Here is a 22,042-nt window from a genome sequence, read left to right on the forward strand (position 1 = left end):
GGTTCTACAGTTTGCATGGCTTTTTTAGTGTTTTTTTTTTTTCCTTTTAAAACTTTAACACTGGCAAGTATTTTTCTGATAGTTTTGAAAACAGAAAATAGCACAGCACATGGTAACATGCAGAGAAAAGCTTCAGAGCAAAACAAAATTATAAGGTCTCTATTCATGCCGAACTTATGGAGCTCACACACTGTTTGACTTTTGGGTAATCAAGTTCTGACATGAGCTCTCCAAAAGCCAAGACACGCCTGGCACAGAGGGGTCAGTCTGGAACTGCTGTCAGACCCATTCTTGCTGCCCACACTCTGACCTGTCCAGATCTCCTATCACACAGTTATGGCAAATGCATCTTAAAGGGAAAAAGTAGGTAGCACATTTGTCAAGACTAAATTATTCATATTGGAGTCCTGAGATAATAATGAATTTTAACCACACAAAATAAGCACTTTGAGGATTTAGAAGAAAAGTCAGGTCAGTAATTGTTAAACACTGTTTTCCTTATACAGGCATTTATTCCATGATACTGTATCAAAAGTAGTACATTAACATGACAAGCTGGATACAATGTACCTAGACTGTCAACAGCTTTCACATGCAGTTACTCCCCTAACTGCTACGAAGTGCACAGCTAAGCACATACAAAAACACTTTTAACACAGAAACCAGCTTTTCAAGAAACAGCACTTATTGCACAACAGTGTGTGCAGGCACAGAAATTGGTTTTTGTTAAGTACAGTTCATAATCTTCCCATCACACAGGCTCAGACTTTGTCATTTTAATCCTTCAGAAAAATGCTGCAGTTTCTGCTAGAGCTTAAAATTCCCAAGTTCTTAATTCTAAATCTTAGCCATAAAAACTGTCTTAAGTTCCTCTGACATTATTTGAAATGCATACACTCCCCAAGTCCCATCAAGAGTTTATTTTTCTATCAGAACAGGGTGACAAGCACACTTCAAAAAATTCTGGGCAGCCCCATCTGACTGCAGAGAAGGTGGACCAAAACAAAAGGGAGGGGGATCAGAAATTTCAAGTGACTGAAAATTGGTTTACGCAGCAGCTGTGGCTGCAGTTGAGAGCCAGAAGGCAGTGACTGTATCAGATGCCTGAGGGAAGAAAATGGAATTAGATTTTTTCAAGCCAAGGAAGAAAAATGAAAAGAGGAAGGAAGGTCAGAGATTAACAGAAGCAAGGTGGAGTAGAAGAAGTAGAAATAGGTAGACAAACCAGACTGATAAGGAACCCAAGAGGATACAGAAAATCAAGAACAGAAACTATCAAGACTGATGGGTCCCTCCCCCCCACTCCAGCATGCCACTTAAAAAAGCAAATATCAAGCATTTCTTGTTCTTTCTTTTTTGTTTTAAATAAGCCATTTAAGAAGTACTTAAGCACTCAGATGAAGCTGACAACAGAATGGCCCCTAAGAGATTAAATAGTTTCTAAAGTAAAGCTTGGACACACTAAATCAAATTAGACCTAGGCCAACATGAATATGATATAGTAGGAACTTAAATGAAGAGTATAAATTTACACATATGGAGATACAGGTTTAAAGGGAGCACAGTGAACAGTTACAACTAAAAATCTTCAATTATAAGCTTTTTCTACAATGCAGGATAATTATAACATTCCTAAGTCTGGCAATTCTTTATGTCCCAATTCTTGAGAGAAATAAGGAATAAACTCTTACTCATGTCTTTATTTTTATGAAATCAGCTAGGATTATACTATCATGAACCCTAGCAGTGCAGTTGTTAAATGTTGTGAAGTGTATGAATGCTGGACACACTTAGTGGCGCCAATACAACAAAAAGGGAGGGAAGAAATCAACTAGCCATTGAACCAAGAATATTTTATGTACAGAAATCCAGAACAAATGCCAAACCATGCATTTTTGCACATTCAATATAACAGAAGTGCGGTTGGAAGACAAATACAAGCCATGCAAAAAGTACATAACTGTTTTTCAAATAAATACAAGCATGTTTTTATAACAATTGTTTTGTTTAATGTAATTGAAATAATTTTACTGAAAAGAAAGCTACTCAGTCACACCTTTTCAGTTTTCTCCTCCTCTTTCTCCTTTTCTTTCTCCTTTTCCTCAGTCTTTTCAGATGATAAGACGACCATTGTAAGTTTTCTGACAATTTGTTTAGCTTCCACTATCTCTCGCTTGTGCTCCTCAATGATGGTATTATCCCCTGGTAGAAGCTGAAAAAACAGAACATTATATCTGAAAATTGAAGTGACCAACTGCTACTGTGGATCACCAGAGCCTGGAGAAGAACTTTGTCCTTTCTTGTTACTAATCAGACAATCTTTCAGGGAATCAGTTCCTTTTCCTTGCTACCACCATCCCCAACAGGGAATTACACTAATAACAGACTACTCTGAAATCAAGGACTCATGAGAAATAATATCACTCTACTTCTTCACAATCATTCATTGTCTGAGCCCCCTTGCCCTCTCATTTACCATTCACCTTTAGCTTTATGGTGACAATTACACACATACTCCATGGTAACATTAACACAACTCAGTGCCCTTAATCCAAATTAATATTCAAAATATTGCTCATCTAACAGGAAGAAAAATTTAATCACCATGGAAAAACAGCTAATCTACTTAGCCACACATTTTGATTGCACCTTTATTTTAAAGAAGTACCATTTAAAGCTTAGCAAATTTTTTATTTATGAGCAATGTGGATTAAACACATGTAACATCTGTTCTTTAAAAACCATCTTAGATAAAAGATAAAAGTACCTAGTATGAAAAAACCTCAGCATAGTCTTGTACTTGAGAATAATCAGGGTGAGGAATATAAAGCTACACTCAGAAATTAAGGGTTTTTTTCTGACAAACTTCAGTTTAGCTCCTGAAACCAAGATCACACTTTCCCTGCAAGTAAGTAATCAAAACTTATTGCAGTCATGACCTCTTTGATACAGTCATCTTTTCTTCTACTGTTTTTAATAAGATAAAATTTTTATTGGTTTTTCTTTGCCCAAACTGATTATAGAAGGAGGAAAGAATTCCTCCATTTCACAGAAATTTGGGGAAGAACAAATCCCACTTGGAAAGGTAAAAGTTTTAAGGATCTGCATTTTTTGAAAACACAGGAAACCTACTAAACTTCACCAAGAAGCACCTAGAGTGGAATTTCAATGGGTAAATTGCATCTCCAAGATGCCATACATTCTATGTGGCTGTGTGTATACACACACTAATTGAGAACAGTTTTTACAGGCTTGGAAGGGCAGGGAGGGCAGAGGTGGGGAGAACATTCTTAATATGAGCGATAATCCTGGCAGTGCTCTTGTATGGGAGCCACACTACGAACACCCCTTCAGACTCAACACCTACACGCTAATTATTTTACAGAAATTTTCATAGCAAGTTAAATTAAGCCTGAACTGAAAAGAGATTTAAAAAAATATATACCATTCCAAATATGCAAAAGACAGAGACTGGCAGAGAGATTCTGGAATGAGACTGAGAATCACCATCACGCAGGTGAAGAGTGCAAATGACTGCAGGGACCCTCGAGCCGTGAGACTGACAGAAAACACGCCCATACCAGCACAAGCCTGAGCTGAGATTGCACAGGCAACTGTAACCCCAAGTGTCAGGATGTTTCGTAAGCTTACAAACTTTCTTTAAAAAACAAGCATTATCATCACACATTCCTCAGTCCACACCAATTATCTGAGACATGCACTCCTACTCTTGCTCCACCCAGCACATTTTCAGCCAAAATACTCCTATGAAGCCAGAGACAGTTACTGACGAGTCAATATTGATGAGATTGTCACTAAGGCTATGAAATGCCACACGAATTAATGGCAGGACTAGCTTCCAAACCTTCCACAGATATAACTAGAACTCTTTCCTTGATTTCAGTGGAAGAGCTGAGTCTTAAAATTTCTTAAGCCTACCCATGGATATTCTGAAATTAAAAATTCTTGTATAATGTAAAATTAATCTGATAACTACAACATTCTATTAACCATTCATCAAACTGGAATGTTGGTTGGTTGATAAGACTGTCAGACTGCAGAGAATAAGTCTCTGACTGTATCTGAACATGTAAGTCCACATCCTTCCTTCAGCCTAACAAATGGTCAGAATTCTTGTAGAGAATGAGAGGCCTACTCAGGAACATGCAAGCATTTTAAAAAAATAACCCTACTATTAAACTAAAAGAATGTTTGGAGCTAATTGTCCTACCACTTTTCTCCAAAACTGAGCTTGTAAAGCAAAACTCAAAAGGTCTAGCTCTTAAGGAAGGTTACTTGGGTATTTACCTCCAACTTCCTACTCCGCCAGAAGATAAACAATCTGGAGGACGTTACACAGATAATTCAAATAAAGTTTATCAGCATTCATATTTCAATGTGTGCTTATTTGAATACATGGCATTAAGAAAGCACTGAAAATTTTAAATCATTAAATATTGTACACCTACAGGTATTACACAGAATATCATGAATCTGAAAATTTAGAAATAGGGTAAAGCATCTGATTTTCTTTTTTTCAAATGTCCTTAGCTTTGGCATCTAGCAGAGTAGTACTGTCACTTACATGAACATAAAGATCTTCCAAATCTATGAGATTATGTTGCAAAAGGACAGCAGCAACTCTGTATAAGGAGGAAGGGGTCTCACCACTTGGATCCTAAAATGGACAACATTGGAAATTTAAGAAAAAAGCAATCAGACCACAGCAGAAGGTTACGGAACAGGAACCACTCAATTCCTGTTCAAATTAAATATATTAACCCACAGTTCTCCTTGTTATCATGTTATTTAACTGCTATTACTCCCAAGTCACTAGATTTAACTGCAATACACATTCAGTATTTTCAGAAACAAAAACTTTAAACTGTCTTCACACCCTACGGCGCTTGTATGCAATTCCTAGCTATATATTTTAAAAACCCCCCTTGAGTATAATATCTAATATCAACCATGACTCTCCTGCAAACATGTTCCTCACTCCTGGGGATAAGTCTTGTTTATAATGTACAGTCTCTTTGTTCATGCCAGTCCTTACATGACTCTACAAGGTCAAGTAGAAGGTACCAAGATTATTTTCAGCTCTTTTAAGAGAACATTAAGCATTCTCCTGCAAAATACAGTAAGAGACTCCCACTCAAATAATGAAATTATTGCTTTTAATACCAGAATTTTACAACTTAAAAATTAATTTATATGGACAAAAAACCCCAAAAACAAAACCAAAAACCAAACCAACAAAAACCTGCAGAAAATGTTATTACCAACTGCAGTTCAACCACCAACCATGAAACCCAAAAATTAAGAACAGAAATACATTACCTGATAAAATTTGAATTTGAACCCAAGGATATGGCATAGAGTTTGAGGTTCACACATGTACATGTAAGACTCTATCAGTGGTACGAAGAAATCATCATACTCAGGCCTGCACTCATAGACTTCTAGGATAATATCCAAAACTCTGTTAGGATCAAGATTGAAACATCCTAGTGGAGAAGGATAGAGCAGAAAAGTTTAACATTGCTAATTTTCATCTTCATTCTGTTTCTAGAACACAAATGCATTAACTTTAAAAATTTATTCTTTTCAGTTAAACTTGAGCCTGATTTATCAATAGCAAAATAATCTGGATAAATACAGCACCAATCATTTTGACTTGCTGAATACTGAACTAGGCAAAAATACTAAAAAGGACTTCCAACCCAGATTACAGCAAAAGTAGAAATTAACACCTAAAAGGGAACATTTAATAATTAATAACCTGACCTCCCCACAGGGCCAGCAAAAGGCAAGGGCTGCTGCTTCTTCCCTTGTGCTGCCACATATATTCATTCAGTCACACAAATCAGCCAGCTAGTAATTATTTTACACCCCAAAAACTGTTCCGGTTTGAGCTAGACCCTGATCCTCCTGTCAGTACTGCCCTGTCAATTCAGCATTATTGCCAGCAGAAGAGAGAACAGTTTCTTTATTTGAAGGGGAGCAGGAGCAAAGATACAGATCAGGTCAGTTAATGCTGAAATCATACCTGTATTTTACTATATAAACTTTTCCACCAGAATTCCAGGAGACATACTTGAAGCAGAAATACTACTTTTATTCAAAAAATCCACACCTAGATATTTTCTTCATTGTGCCATGACATGTTTTATCCAGGCACATTCACTATGCAGATATATAACTGCATCAGTCTTTCCTTCCCAAAAGCCATTTCCGTTAACACTAGAACCTACTGCAATTTAAAAGAATTGACACATTGTAGGAAGTCTATTTGCAATTCCTAAAATTCCAGAAATAAAAATGTTTTATCACAAAATTCCTCAAATTGAGAGTATTTTTTCACTGTAATAACTAGCAAAACCATCCTATTTTCTTCATCCCTCCCAAAGTAAGTATTATTGTTACACGCATTTGACACTCAGGCAAAACACTTTGATAAATGAAAAATTATTTTTTGTATAAAATGGCAGTATAGCCTTTTGCCCATTACTGCACTGGCACCATATGAGACAGGCACTGGTGCAAACATCAATATATTGTACAGAACTCATTATTCAAAAAGAAAGTGTAAAACAAGGGTAATTACAGATATTTCCTGTTTTTAACATTTTGCACTTTGTGAGATTCTCATCATGACTCAACTTAAAAACATGGAAAAATCACTAAAAGAACTAGATAAAAGAAGAACATTTACTACTTCTCATTGGTCTTCACAAGGAATCACTCATTCAACATCTTCAAGAACAAAAGAATGCTCACTCATTGAACTGATACATTCAGTAGCAAAAAGCATTACTTTGTTATGCTCCAGTCTGCCTGCTGAGACGACAAGCACATCTTCAAAAGATGTCAAAAATCACAGCATGCATATCTGAGGCTACACCATAAATTCAGTATCTAGGGTTAAGTATGCCTACACAACATTCCCAAAATTAATTTTTCCACAGAAACAGGAATTTCAAGACCCTATAATTCTATCCAAGGTGATCTACTCTCTGTAGTCGTAAGGTCATATAGGAAAACCAATGCCCATATTCTTTCAATAAATTCCTTACCTATTAAAGATTTGATATTTTCAAGGATTAAATCACTAGTGATATTTCCAGATAAGTCTTGACCCAGTTCCGCAATGAGCTTTGCATAACCTTCATTCTCCTCTCTTAGCAAATTAAACTTCTGTTGCTTATAACTGCAAATGAACAGAAATTAAATACTGTTGTGTAACATGCATCCAGTGAAGCTTATTTATGCTCTTAGCAATTTGCTATACTAAAAAATGCTAATTTTGAAGATATTTTTAACAACTTGTCACTTACCTGAGCTATTGCAAAAACTATTAAATGCAGTAAATGAATACCTGCAGGGTAGCAAGCACTCTCCAAACAAATCCAGCTCTTCTTTCATTTCAAATGCAGACCATCAAAAAGATTAGACTTACACTTAACAGGAAAGCTTGTTCTACACACTACTCTGGAGAACTGCTCTGTGGCAGTCCGTCCTTAACCTATTCTTGTTTCAAGTGATGTTCTTTGAGACTGAAACACTGGATGCAGAGACAGAAACCAAACATACACCAAAAAAGGATAACCTATGTTGCCCAAACTAAAATAACGATATTTGCCTAGTTATGAAAACAAAACCTATTCTTAACTGATGCAAGAGCAATAATTAATTTTCTTATACTTTGTAAATTCACATGTCACAAATAAATACTAATTAATCTGCATATATGGAATCCCTGTAGCAATAGCCATATCTAACATGGGAAAGATTGCATACTTCTCAACAGTCTGAAAACTAAAGGCTAACAAAATTCTTTTGTCAATGGCAAGTTAAAGTGCAACAAAACATATCTCCCAAAGAAAACTGAGTATCTTCAAAGAAACACTGCACTTGGTAGAAAACATTGTTACCAGACTAATCATCATTGTCCCTCCCCACCCACTCCCCAAACAACCCTTGCCCCAAAACTTACAATAGTTTTGTCTTTATTTTAACAGATTTTTGATTGAACTGTTGAGACTGCTTGATAAGTCCCAGTGACTCCAGTGTCTCTGGATCTAAACGCTCCTTTAGGACAGTGTCAGATACAAGATACTAAAAAACACCAAAAACATACACCAAATTTGTCAATTACAAAGACCTAGAAACCACACAATTACTTTATGTTACATGTGCATTCTGACTAAAACAGGAAAAAGTTTACATTTTGCTTCAAACACAGAAGCAGACAAAACTGAGACACTATTAACTGAAACTAGAATTTTACAGTGGTAAATTTTATATACAAGAGCACCTTGAAGAAACAAGCCTTAGTCTAATTGCTGGTTACCAAGTATACATTGCATAGCACCCAGGGACATTACTACCAAGAACTGCGTATTTACAAAGCATATTCTCATATTCTGAGAAAGAAGTCTTGTTTTCATATTCAGAACTTTCCTACAAATCAAGCTTATTCCATGCATTTGTGAATGCTACTTCTAAAGACAAGAGGAGGTTGCATAAAGAAGTGCACCTCAAAGCATGCTTCAGAGGCAAAGTTTCAGTTGAACTTGCAGGCAGAAAATTTTAAGTTACCTCAAAACTCTTTAAAGATCTCAAAGGAGAGCTGTACTATATTCTTCTATCACAACACTTTGGAGATGAATTTTTTAATATTTGGGCATTTGGAAAACACTCTTATAGTCTTTTCCAGAGGAAAAAAAAGAAAAATCAAGCTTCAACACTCTTATTTTTCTTGTCATGTTTTGACATGCAATTTTGTCAAAAGACTTCCTAGGTGCAACTTACCAAACAGGCCAATACTAGTTGTGTAAAATGATCCCTCTTATTTTTTTCTTCTAAACAACTTGTTTCAATATCTACAAAAGAAGATGGGGAAAAGAACATTACTTGATAATTTGAGAGTTTCTTCTTTTAGTAACTATTCTGATAATTGCTAATGATAACACAAAGCAAAGCAACTTATTGATAACATAGTAGCTTCTTGCCACTTCCCACCCACTCATTCCCCATGTGGTTTGTGTAATATTTTGACAACAATTCTCACACATCCACAAGTCTCATGAAAAGGTAAAACAGAAACCAGAGGAATGCTGCAGTAATTTTTCTTGCCCTTCTCTTTGTTGCAATAATACTTATGGCAAGCATCAAAGATCAATAATAAGCACAAAACCAGACATATGAACTGCTGAAGAGAACTGCATGATCCTGGCCTTAAGGTAATGTTCTAATCTCTTTCCCTGTGGTGTCAGAGAACTACCATTTACTGTCTGTCTGCAGTCTTTTACCAGCTATGGTTCTGTATTACCATTAATTTCTTCTGTATTGTCAACTACTGAAAGCAATTCGCTCCTATGAGAAGACAGGCTACGGAACACTGGCCAGGGAAGCAAAACTTCTAAAGCAGTTTTAAAAAAGCACATCATTACAGCAAGTGAGCAGCTGCAAAAGGAGTAGAAAACTCCATAAAAGAATGCAAGGCAGATATTACAATAAACAAACAAACAAAAAACCCACCACACATATCCACATTAAAATCAGACCCATAGAGAAAACACCAGCAACAAAAATATGAGAAAGAAGACCCTAAAGAGACTGAAAACCAGTGATGCAGCAGGGTAGAAGTGGAGGCAACAGACCAGCCAGATCAGCCTGGACCTTAGCAACCAAGACTCTCAGCCAAAGAACAAGCTACAGTAAAAAATTTGTCCAGGGAATGTGGATGAGTGGAAAACCCAAAATTCTCATATATTGAAACACATAAGGAATTGGAGAAAAAAATCCTGATAGCAGCAAATACTGATTAGAGTAAAAACGGGTTAGAGAAAACAAGCAAGAAATTGTCAAATGTCCTTCGTCCCAAAGTTTGAAACCTAGCTCCTTAGCCATACTATTCTTTGCTATTAGCGAAAGGATGGCATTTGGCTACACACTAATTTAAAGGAAAGGGGGAAAAGAAAAATAAACAGAAAAAGGAAGACAGATACACTAGTTTCAGTTATTTAAGTAGTGCAAGAAGCAGCTAATTCAAGTGTTCTAATGCAGATTAAAAAAGAAAAGGACATCAGTGTAATAATTTTTACGTAATGTAAAAACATTACGAAAACTAGTTATTACAAAATGATGATACAAGGACACAGAATTAAACAGTATGAAAAAAACAAAGTGAAAATTTATCATTCAGATGTATAAAACCAAAGCTGCACGTGCAAACTTAATGAGGTGCCTCTCTTCACAGGCAACCACAGCACAGCACATGCCTCACTCCTTCCACACAAGAACACACAGGATCTGTGGTGACCACACCAGCAAAAGAACTTTCTGAAATTTGTTGAAAAACACAGACTTGGAGCAAGACAAAAACTGCAAGCAGTTAAAGCAGGAAAAACATGAGAGAACAGCTTTAGATCAACATTACAACATAAAAATCCAGAAGTTATCACCAGAAAAAGACGCGCACATCTGCTCAGCTGGCAGAGAGTGACTTGATGCCACTCGCCTTTAGATTTCTGGACAATTAGCATAAGCTCCATTTCACTAACAGTGACTGCACAGACAAAAATATTTATAGAACACATTCTGAGGAGAAAGGATCTACCTACCAGTAAGTCAACTTTTATTTAAAATATTTAAGAATGATAACATCACTAAGTCACTGATTCCATTAGCTAACATCCAACATTCTTACAAGCTAGCTCCTTTAACTATTCTTGGCAGATCAACTTCCACTGCCTTTAATAGGCAAACTTCTGGAAACTATAACAGAACAAAGCAGAATGAAAAGACATTAACAAGTGAGGTACAGATACACTGAGGAAGAGTCAACACATGCTTTGTAAGGAGAAGTCATGCTTTACAGATTTAATGAAATTTCTTCAAGAAGCAGATACACAAAACATTAATTTCTCCAAATCTATTGCAATGCTGAAAGGAAGGGAACCCAACTTACCTAATATGCAGAATACATCAGCAAGGATAGAAGGCATGTCTTCTCGGAATTCCTAAGAAACAAAAATATCCCATTTAATGAATACAGAAATTCCAATATGCATGCTTAGAAAATTTTTGCATTGTATAAAACAACACTTCATCATAAAGTTCCAATTAATTAATAATACATATTATTTCTATTATTCATAATTCATATTAATAATGAATATGCTTAATTATTGACTAATATCTAATATAAGTGCTGTACTAATTATTGATATGTCATGAAACCCCATAACCTTGAAATGCAATTTAAGTGTAACTCGTGACCAGGGACAAAACCCCCTGGTTATTCCCTCCAACTCTTTAGCCCAAGGGAACACCCTGTGTGAGGAGCAGCAGCCCAGAGAGTGACCTGCAGTTCCTCAGGCACCAAACAGATTACTATTTCTTACAGCAACCATAGGTGCAACATTTCACACACCACCCCAATAGCAAGGTGCCCTACAGCCTTGCCTTCCCTCAACACCAATGCTCAAGTTCAAAAAACCTGAAACAGTTAAACTAGATTATTGCAACACATTTTTCCTTAATGTTCCATACAGCAACTTACCAAAAATAAGAAATCATTTCTAGAAGATTTTTAATGTATTTTTCCTAGTTTGCTTTTTTAAGAAACAGCGATATTTGGTGAGCTTGGAAGAGGAAATTACTCTTCTCCCTATTTTCTCTACTTATTCAAAGCATTTTAAGAAAAACCTTTCTCAAACAAAAAATAAGTCTAATGCATTATTTCAAAGGCCATCACAGAACTTGGACATCCCAACCGTAAAATGGCACACACACTGTCACATTGTTATAAAAACCAGTAGGTGGCATCACAGATGTGCTGCATGAGCAAGTGACATTTGTTTCTAGCATTTATTAAAAACTTCAGTCTTCACGTGCCCTTAAAAAATGGCTTAATTTTTAATTTATGCTGAAATGAACACATCTCTTCCTCACCATGAAAAATAGAGGGAAAAAATGAAACGCTGCCAGTCTACATATATATCAAGTACACACAAATGAAGAAAAAGAACTTGACAAGAATGACTTTTTAGACATGCAAAAGAAAAATCTCTTGAATATTCTCCTGCTTAGATTTCATATGGACTTTTATAAGAAAGATTTTAGTAAGTATGCAATTATTACAAATATATACTTACTATGACATCACCAAGAACATTAGAAGCTTGATCATGCTTTAAGTTTCCTCTGACAACGTGGTAAGCAAGCTCGTACAAAGCCTGCTGGATATCTGTTGAAAGACAGGAGATGATTAAGGAACATATTAGATAATCCTTTATCTAACTGCTAAAGCAATGTTTACTTGCTGTCGACTTCAGACAATGGACAAGTAAAGGGGATATGTTTCCCTTACCAATAAAGGGGATTACTTTGTTATCACTGATAGATTAAAATCAATCATCAATATCTAAGATTTCATACAAGCATAAAGTGAGCGACAATTCACCTTCTCTAGAGAGTTCATGGAATAACAGTAAAATGGGAAGAAAAATTACCATCCTGCATACAGTAACTTGAGTGTTCACAGTTGGCTTAACAAAGAAACCTTTACCTTGTAATTCACACAAATATCATATTATACATACATAGAAAACATTCCAGTACTTTCCTAGTCATGTCTCATCAGATATGCTCTCAAAAACCATTTAGCTAGAAGAAAGTAAAATTTAATTGGAGAAAAAATGCTTGATTAGGATTATTTTTTATTTCATTTTTTATGGAAAGTCTCCTATAACTCAAGAATGCAACCTTACAAATGCTTGTAATAAGCTGAAGCACTAAACAGAGGTATTCCACTTGAGAAAAAGCTTGCAGTGTTAAACATGGTGGCTGAAAAACCAGCTGTGAAAAACATGTAAGGTTCTTAAGTAAGACACAAAAAATGTTGTGTTTTTACTCTATGAAAAATAACAAACTCCCATGCTTTCACCGTGCACTTTTACCACATGGTTTGCTCAATAAACCATATTCACTAACAAGTTATACAGATCTTAATGCCTTAAACCAAGTACTCAATAACATGGTGACTACAAACCACTGTGGGTGAATTAAAACAATTTGTTTTTTAAATAGATAATCTCACATTTGCACACATTAGGGTTCATATATTTAACTTCTATTTTAACATCTAGTTGTATGCCGAGTTTGCAACGTGGAATTCCATTTTCTACAGCACAGAACAAATATTGGGCAATGCTGCCACAACTCACTGCAAAGAAATCTCTGGATGTCCGAAAGCAATCCTTGTGGTGGATGTTTGTATTTGTAGAATTCACCCTCAGCAGGCACTAATGGTCACCACACATGAATGATGACCACCATACATGAATGACACACATACATGCAAAGGTACCATAATCAACTGTTTCCAGGCTTTTTTTTAATTTAACTAAAATCAACCAACAACCACACAACTTACCTCTGAAACCCACATCATGGTTTTTGTTTTCACTGAGAGCACGACACAGCTGCACACTAAAATAAAACAAATATTTTAAAAAACCCCATTAGATATTGGCATACACACACAAATGTTTTGGGGTTCTTTTTTTGGTTGATGCTCTGGCTAAAACAGCTTTAGATTTGGGCAGTTTAAATGAATGACTACATTTTAATTTTTCCAAAGTAAACCCTAATTCAGAGAACTTAAACAGCAAAGAAACACAAGACTCCCAATAGATCTTATACACATATAAATATTCTTCCTAACATTACACCTCCTTGAGAAAAGTAAGAACATGAGGCAACGTGAAAGCATGGAAGTACTAGCAATAACCTACTGTCATTATCCAATAAGGAAATGCTTCTCACAGAATTACTATGACTATGGTAGTTTTCAAACTCTTGTCTGTAAAAAACTTTTACCATTAAACTATTTGCATTATTTCCTCATGCAATGTTTTACCAAGAGTAAGACAGAATTTTTCTTTATTCTAGTCCCTAAAAGAATCCACTCTAGGAAGCAAAAACCTGTCATGTTGCATTGTCACTGCTTGCTCCCAGGGCTCCCTCAACCAAACAGCCATATGCAAAAAGCACTCTAACTACTGTGCAGACTGTTACACGGCATAAAGTAATAGTTTTCTGTGTTATAAAATAAATGCTTAAAGAGCAGGCTTCCTCACTACACTGACAGCTCAGAAATGGACATACTTCCAAGACATAAGGATCTTCCCTCTTCTCTACCACTACTGTCACCCCAGTGTGAGGTTTCAAAAGCAGTTTCATATTTAAAAGTGACAGTATTTTTAAAAGGGTAGTTATTTACCTTTATTATAACAGACACCAGGGAATATTTCAAGAACTTTTGTCACATTTGCACATTTTCAACCAAAAGTTCACATATTTTTCAAAGTATCTTTCATGTGCAGAAAGTGAGGAAGGTATCAGAGCTATGCCTCATTCCTACATAAGATGGCAAGACTACAGTTTGCTGTGGGAGCCATTTTAAGCTGGTTCAAATAAGGCAGATATGTACAATTATTAGAGGCTTATCACAAAAAATAAACAGTAAAAAATAGTTCTGTAGCAATCCATTACTCATTCTATTTGCATCCTATATAGATTATCACTTCTCTAGCAGGACTAAACAGCTGTTCTAGCCATCAAAGGATTATAATTAGCAAATATAAGGTACACACACCCTTTGAAGACAACTGGAAACTACAGAGTTTCACACATAACATTATCAATAGAAACATAAAAGCTCAGCAAAAAGCAAAGGTGTGGCTGAGATGTCCCAAACGCTATAAGAGAATGCAATATTCTCGTTATTCTGGAAATAACCAGAATAGAGACAGCAAAACAGGGGAATATTTTATTTTTCATGAATGGTAAGTAAATATTTTTTTAAAGAATATATTTTTCCCCGGGCTCTCCCAAAAGAGTGTATAAATTCAATAAAAATCAATTTTCTGAAATTTTAATTACTCCTTCAGAGAAGGTACCCTATAAGCAGTCGTTTCTAAGTTCTGTATACAAATAACAGTAAAGTGAAACATCAGATTCCAAAAAAAACTATCTGAGCTACATGCTTTGACTCCTATGTCCTAAGATAATATCCTCAACAAGGTTACAAGAGCAACAACCCTGTCTGCTTGGACTGATGAGTTCATTTAAGTACATCTTGAAACCAGAGTTTCAACCTCTTCCCATTCCCTTTCCAGCAGTATCAAAATAGTATTAACAACTTCACATTACTTTAAGACACAAATCTGTTTGATCAATATAGTAAGAAACTCTAAGATGAATCTGCAAAACAACATGCTTAATATTTGCAATTAGAACCCCCTGAATTTTTAAATTGGAGAAAAACAAAAGAAGGCAAAAATATTTCTTTTTATGCTTCTATTCTTTTCTAGAGGCACTCTCTCAAAGGAAAACCACCTTTCCTGTAGGTGCTGCCAGGTAGCACAGCTGCACTGATTTAATGGTTTGTTGCTGCAGAAACGGAACACATTCACCAATACTTCCTCCCTTCTCAGTACACAGTTTTAGCCCTCCCATCAGTTACATCAGTACAACTGACAAACCTGGCAGAAAACTGGTCAAAACCCAAGTCTTCAGCCACATCTGCAAGTTGAAGCACTTACCAGGAGGCCATAGAGGCACCCTGGTGACTGAAGACAAGGCAGAAGCCCTCCTTTCCAGTAACAACAAGCTGAGAGATTAGCTCATCTAGTCTCAGCTGAGTGCATAAAATTAAAACAGTTGAACCTTCACAAGAAAAGAAATATCAATGCTGGTACAGTCTGGTAAGTGTTCATTTGACACTTATTACTCTGACCTGGTAGCTCATTGCTGCCAGCTTAGGATGGAGAACTTCCCTGCTCTACTAAAACCTACATCTCTTAATCTGAAAGTAAAACTGTGTAATGCATGTAGGATACAATTAAAAAATAGGATAACCTAGAAAGCAAAAATCTTTTTAAAAAAACCCACAGAATCACTTTTGAAAATCACGGTTTCAAAATTAAATTTATTTTGGACTATGATGGGATAGATTTGCTTAAAACACAAATTCTGAAGCAGTGTGAACAAGTTTGCATGGCAGAGGCAGCACCGGAACTGAGGCCTCCCAACTCATACAGCACGTCCTATAACCTCCATTTCACTCCCACACGTGGATTAAAGCAGTAATTATCACAAAGTGCATGTGCCTGCTAGTATTTAAGTATATGCATAATTCAACTGATGTAGGTAGTTCTTTAGTTGAGATAAAGTACAATCAATTGCATTTTGCAGTCAGGGTGGCACAACTACAACTAAACTCTTTTCCTGATTCTCAGCTCTTCACTTACATGAGCAATGTTACAGTGTTGAGTTGGAGTAACAAAGAAGCTGGAAGTGCCTGAAAGATCCAGTCTCAAAAATTTCACATTCACAGAATGTTAAGCTTCTTCAGTTTACCTTGAGGCTTAAAATATTGCATAAACTGCCAGGCAAGTACTTTATTAAAGCCCTCCATCCATGCTAAATGCTCCTTGATGTGTTGAATCTCTCACAAAACAAGGTAAGGTACCAGTTCCTATCTGTGTTATAAATGTCCATGTGGGCTACAGTCATAGACCAGCAACTTTTTGTGGAAAACACAACAATTTTCCTACAAGGACAGTACACACAAATTGGTCTACAGTAGTCATAAGTAGTCACCCTCAGACTTCATCTGTATACCAGTATCTGGCAGTAGCAAATAAATGAACATAATTTAGTAAACTGTACTTAGAGAATGATCTGAACAAAAAGTGACAGGTAAGATGACTACATCCTGACCAATGTAGTTTTGGCAGGTACACACACTTGAAACTACTACATTTACGTATTTGTATTAGATACTATTACACACCAGTAGCTTGATTAATTAAATTCAAAGCGTGTACAGTTTTGAACAATGTCTCTGAACAATGTCTTGGAAGCAAATGGTCACTGCTGCATTACTAATTAACATTACGACACTCTAAGACACACAAAATCCTTACCTTCTGACTTCTGGATAGTACTGTTAAATCATGACAAGTTGATCACATGATCAAAAATATCACACCATTAAAAAAAAAATAGAGTAATTATCTTAAGCATCCATTATTAATCCCAGTAGAAGTTGAAATGCCAAATTAAAACAAACTATCTACTTCTCTCAATATAGTTTCATATTCCCCCAAAACACAGAAATGTGCTTTCATTTAGATAACTACTAACTGCCAAAGTAGTATCTCAACTGATCTGGTCAGATCATGTAAGCCATTTAATGCTCCAGCAAGTAAGTATTTTTTTCCATAAGAACTAGTCTTTTCTACTAATTATGAAGGGGTTTTATCCCCTTAAAAAGCCTACAAAAACCTTAGAAATTTTTGTAAATCTTCTATTTGTTAGTAATGTCCATTCTGTTCGTCCACAGTATCCTTCCCCTTCCCACTTTTCTAACATCATTATAATGCGCTGTCTTAACTTTGAACCACAAAGCCCAAGAGTGAACTTAAGCCTAGAACTAATTTTTATTCTTGGGCATACTGGCATTAGATAAATAATTCAATAAAAATAAGTAGTGTCATTGCATTTTATTCCCTTTTTACTTTAACAACATTTCATGTGTTTCATTCTGAAATGATAGCATCCTAGCTCTGTTTTCCTCTAGTAAATCAGGAGATAGGAAGTTTTGGAAAAAGAAACACAAAGTTACGCACTGAAGACTCTCCCAATAAAGTCGGCTTCCTAAAAAGTTCTCTAAGTATTCCCTACAGGTATATACTCTAAATTCTATAAAATAAGTTCATGCATATTCCTCGGATTTATAAAGCTACCACTGCAAAACCAGACAACTGTTATCCAGACACAATTACACTTCTTTTAAAACATATGGCCTCATCTGCAAACTGCTCCTTAAGTCGTGCCTGGAACAGCATTTAAGCAGTATTCCAGATGAAGTCCAAGTACCACAAATACAGGAATTTAGCTAATCATTTTGTTTTATTGGTCCCACAGCAGATGAACACCTTCTTCCCATCAGAACTCAGCAGAAGTTCTGCTCTGAGGGGAGAAAAGAACCATAAAAGGTTTTATCATGGTCAAAAGCTGAGGTAACTTGCCTCTTAAAAAGCTCAGAGTGCTGAGAATTCAGTGTGAACAGTGCAGTTGCCATTATATGATCAGCTATGAAATGTCTGTCCTCGTGCAAACTCCACACAATCTCTCAACATGTTCAACTTGCATACTAACATGATAATGGTTCTAGCATAATTCAAACCAAAAATTACATGGCTATAAAGGGGGCCCCCTTCACTACAAAATGGAGGCTCTGGAGACAACAGTGTTTTGTGCAGGGATTCTCTACATTCTCTAATCTCCAACCCAGTGCCTTTTCCTTCATGCACAAGGAATATTCATTGCTAAGCTGCACAACCTTTCAAAAAACATGAACAGAAGAAAATACTAAAATGAGCGCTTATCAAAAGTGTTTCTCTAAGTGATCCCTTTAACACCCATATTTAAAACTGCAGGATTTTTTACTTACAACAAAAAACAGAAGCGCATGGAAGAATTAAAATAAGAGTGCATAAAAAACATATAGTTAATGCAGAGGACACCCCTGTCCAAACTAACAGAGTAACGTGAAATGGCCAAACTGGCGAATTACCTACCCCCTGAAGAGCTGTATTCCTGAAACACAGCATTTAGTGAACCTGCCACATTAAGATGGCTTAAAACAGAAACAGGCCCAGGATAGAAAGCTCCTGGCACACCTGGATTAATTTGGGAGGCTGCAACCGGACCCCTCCGCGCACAAAGGTTACTTTGTAGGATAGAACAAGCATGACTACCTGATCATATTTTGCCTAGGTCAAAGAATACGGGGCCAGTCCCCTCGGAATCGGTAAAAAGGTGGGAACAGGGGCTGAGGCCTTTGCCAGGAAGGTCAGTACCGTAGAGTCACCAACACAGGAACGCTTCAGGGTCCGTATTACGCCGGGGGCCGGCTGAAGATGAGACTGACCCCCAACAAATGTGGCCCAGAGGCTGGAAGGGGGCGCTCGGGGAGCCGGGAAAGCTGGGCCCCGCTACGGGGGCCGACTGTCGGCGGAGGGCGGCAGCACCCGCCGACGGTTGGGTGGCCCAGGCCCTCCTCCCGACCACGGTTTCGACCCTACACCCAGCAGCAAGGACGCAGCCCCGACCGACGTCCTCTCCGCCGTCCCCCGCCTCCCTCCCGCAGGCCGCAGCGCCCCATCCCTCCCCGCGGCGAGGCCCCACACTCACAACTCGCTCTTGCCGCCTTTCTCCCAGTTCTTTATCCACTCGGCCGGGAGCAGCGCCGCCATCTTCCCCGTGTAGCGCCGAGGGCCCGGATGGAGCAGCGGCGGCGCCGGGTCAGAGGGGACGGACGGGCCGCGAGAAACCGCGGGACGCGGCCGCGCCGTACGGGGAGGCGGCGGGGCGGACTGCGCCTGTGCGCGGGGGCCGCGGGGCGGTGCCACGGCCGCGCGTGTGCGTTAGAACCGCGGGGCGGGGTGGGGTGCGGTGCCTCGCGCGCGTGCGCGTTAAAGCCCCGGGGTGTGCGGGGCGCCGCGTGTGTGCGGTGTGTGCGCGTTAGAGCTGAGTGTGTGCGGTGTGTGCGCGTTAGAGCCGAGTGTGTGCCGCGCCGTGCGCGTTGGAGCCGAGTGTGTGCGGTGTGTGCGCTTTGGAGCCGAGTGTGTGCGATGTGCCGCGCCGTGCGCGTTGGAGCCGAGTGTGTGCGGTGGAACCGAGGTGTGGGGCGGGGTGTCCCGCGTGTCGCTTGTGTGCGTTCGTACCGCGAGGCGCTCCGTGCGCATGTGCGTTGCGGTCGTGGGGCGCGATGTGCTGCGCGTGTGCGTTGAGCACCGCCAGCCCCGAGTGTGGCGGGAGGTGTGAGATGTCTGCTCGCAAAAATGGCGAGAACGGTAAATCGTTTCGATAAATAAAGGGTTAAAAAAGGGTTTGTGAAAAATTACTGTGACACATCTGAATGGTCTCTCCGACATGAGCTCTTCGGACAAACTATTGTATGGATGTCGTCTTCCGAGTGTTACCCCTAATGCGTGTGCCTATATTACGTGTCACTCATCTCCATTAAGTTTCCGCAAGTTGTTCTGTGTTCACTGCAGTTGCTAATTGGGATATAAGGGTTAAAATACTCCATTTGGTCAGGCAGCACATGTTTTTAGTCTTTCCAGACATTCCTCTTCAAGTTTTTTTTTCACTTACGTTCTCTTCAGTCTCGTACGTGCTTCCTCCTCTACTGAAGTGTAAATTGTTTCACAAATACGACGAAACTTCAAAAAATGGGGAATTTGAATTAAAATCAGAAGGGGAGGCCTCAGTGCCCCTGTGCCTGTAGCACTGCCAGCACTTCTGTGCTCTCTGCCTTGTGCTGTGTTCTCCACACTGAACTGAAACGTACAGCTTGCAAGCACTTGGTGTAAGAGTGTTTTCCACTCACAAAATAGCTCTGATCAGAAAATCTGTCATTTTAGCAAATTTACATAACTCTGCCTGAGAGAGGGAATAGTGTTGTTTCAATTATTATTCACAGCCAGTGCCTGCAAGCTATATATTGCGCAGAATGCTGGTGTTCTTGGGCCCTATGTACACCTTCTACAAAGGGACCTATTATAGCCCCTAAACTTTGCTCTAAACACCAGTAATAAAGGAGGCAGATTCTCTGTTTCTCATACTTACATTTTAAATTAGATACAGACCACGTTCCAGGCATACCATATGCAGTGTGATAGAAGATACACTCAGTTTACAAGTGCCTAACATATTTATGATAGGTTATTTTAAAAAATACGTATATATATTTAAAACATACGTGCGGATGGTAAGAGGCACAGAATTGCAGACCTAAGGAGTAATATGAGAGGGTATTATAAGCAAGTACAATAACTATTTAGAAGATAAACCTAAGAGACACATAAACAGAAAACAAGAATCTAGCAAAAGATATTTGGTGCAAGGATACATGTAGGAGTAGCTGTGTAAGGTCTGAATGTAAAAATATGAGATTTTGCCTTCATGTACCAAGTTTACTTAAGGAATTTAACCACTTCTTTCTTGAAGTATATTGGTTATAGACTGGGACAGGCTGAAAATAAAAGATAGTACATGCTATGTAGAAATACATGTGACAGAAACAATTTTAAAATCTACTCCGAGAAGAGTCTGATTCCGCAATATTTCTATGGTACTATACAAAATATTTAATGGTAGGATTTATATAAAACATACTCTAGTTAATTAATACACATGATATATATGACATATAACCTCTAAAACATAGACAATCATGCATTTTAATAAAGTAATGTAGGCAAAGCAAAATATTTTAAAAATAAGTATGCACCAATTCCTCTTCAGAATAATATGTTATTGACACAGAGTAGTCTTTGTTCCAGGCTATAAAGTCATATTCAGTTTTGCCTTATCCTTGCTTTTGTGATGGACATCTTTATGTAGTGAAACATCTTTCTCGGTACCACCTGATGTTAGCTGAATTGTGAGGAATTCCTAGGTTAAAAAATAAGATTTATATTTTAGTTTTATAAAATAGCTTTTATAGTTTAGTCTTCATCTTTTCATGAGGCTTTTGTGTGCTAGAAAAAGCATTCTGGGCATCCTAAGATTCATATAAATGAGTAAGAGAACCTTGTTAAAAGCCAGGACAGCTTTGTGTTTCCTTCTGTTGTTTCTACAGGTTGACATTTACCTTTCTGAATAATGGAATAAAATGAAATTTTGAAAAGAAGGAAAAATGATGCCTGCAAAGGCAGGATATGTCACAGCACAGTCTTAAGTCACCTACTGTGCTTCCTGTCTGAATAAAGAAGTACTCTGCAGGCTTTGTCCCAGCTACATTAAAGGAAATGCCTGTGTCACCACTGTGGTAACAGCTGGATAGCAGCGGGAAATTATTTAACTGAACAGTAAATACAAGGTTTTCAAGAGTGTAGTACATTATCCAGCAAATAAATAGCTAGAAAAATATCAGTGGTAATTGGATCTC

General features: G+C 37.8%; 1 protein-coding gene across 1 annotated transcript; it reads right to left on the reverse strand.

Annotated features, from left to right (window-relative positions):
• Positions 1-2,037: 2,037 nt before the first annotated feature.
• LOC121672775 (THO complex subunit 2-like) lies at positions 2,038-19,494 on the reverse strand. The gene is made up of 10 exons (XM_042045610.1): positions 19,279-19,494; positions 13,445-13,500; positions 12,165-12,256; positions 10,976-11,027; positions 8,815-8,885; positions 7,997-8,118; positions 7,077-7,210; positions 5,341-5,507; positions 4,586-4,678; positions 2,038-2,212 (listed from the first exon to the last, which is right to left on the reverse strand). The coding sequence occupies exons 1-10, from the start codon at positions 19,338-19,340 to the stop codon at positions 2,051-2,053; spliced, it is 1,011 nt and encodes a 336-aa protein (XP_041901544.1). The 5' UTR covers positions 19,341-19,494; the 3' UTR covers positions 2,038-2,050.
• Positions 19,495-22,042: the final 2,548 nt, after the last annotated feature.

Source organism: Corvus kubaryi, unplaced genomic scaffold, assembly GCF_017639235.1.
Source record: "Corvus kubaryi isolate FWS band 111438036 unplaced genomic scaffold, C.kubaryi_AGA036_p1.0 64952, whole genome shotgun sequence".
NCBI classification, from domain to species: Eukaryota; Metazoa; Chordata; class Aves; order Passeriformes; family Corvidae; genus Corvus; species Corvus kubaryi.

What these genes read in the sequence shown, in the direction of transcription:
- LOC121672775 (XM_042045610.1), bottom strand. Translation starts at nt 19,340, where the DNA reads ATGGCGGCGCTGCTCCCGGCCGAGTGGATAAAGAACTGGGAGAAAGGC. An exon ending in AAAATAAAGACAAAACTATT is followed by an intron (nt 7,211 to 7,996) that starts GTAAGTTTTGGG and finishes GTTCATTTGCAG; the next exon opens with TTATAAGCAACAGAAGTTTA. An exon ending in AAATATCAAATCTTTAATAG is followed by an intron (nt 5,508 to 7,076) that starts GTAAGGAATTTA and finishes CTTCTCCACTAG; the next exon opens with GATGTTTCAATCTTGATCCT.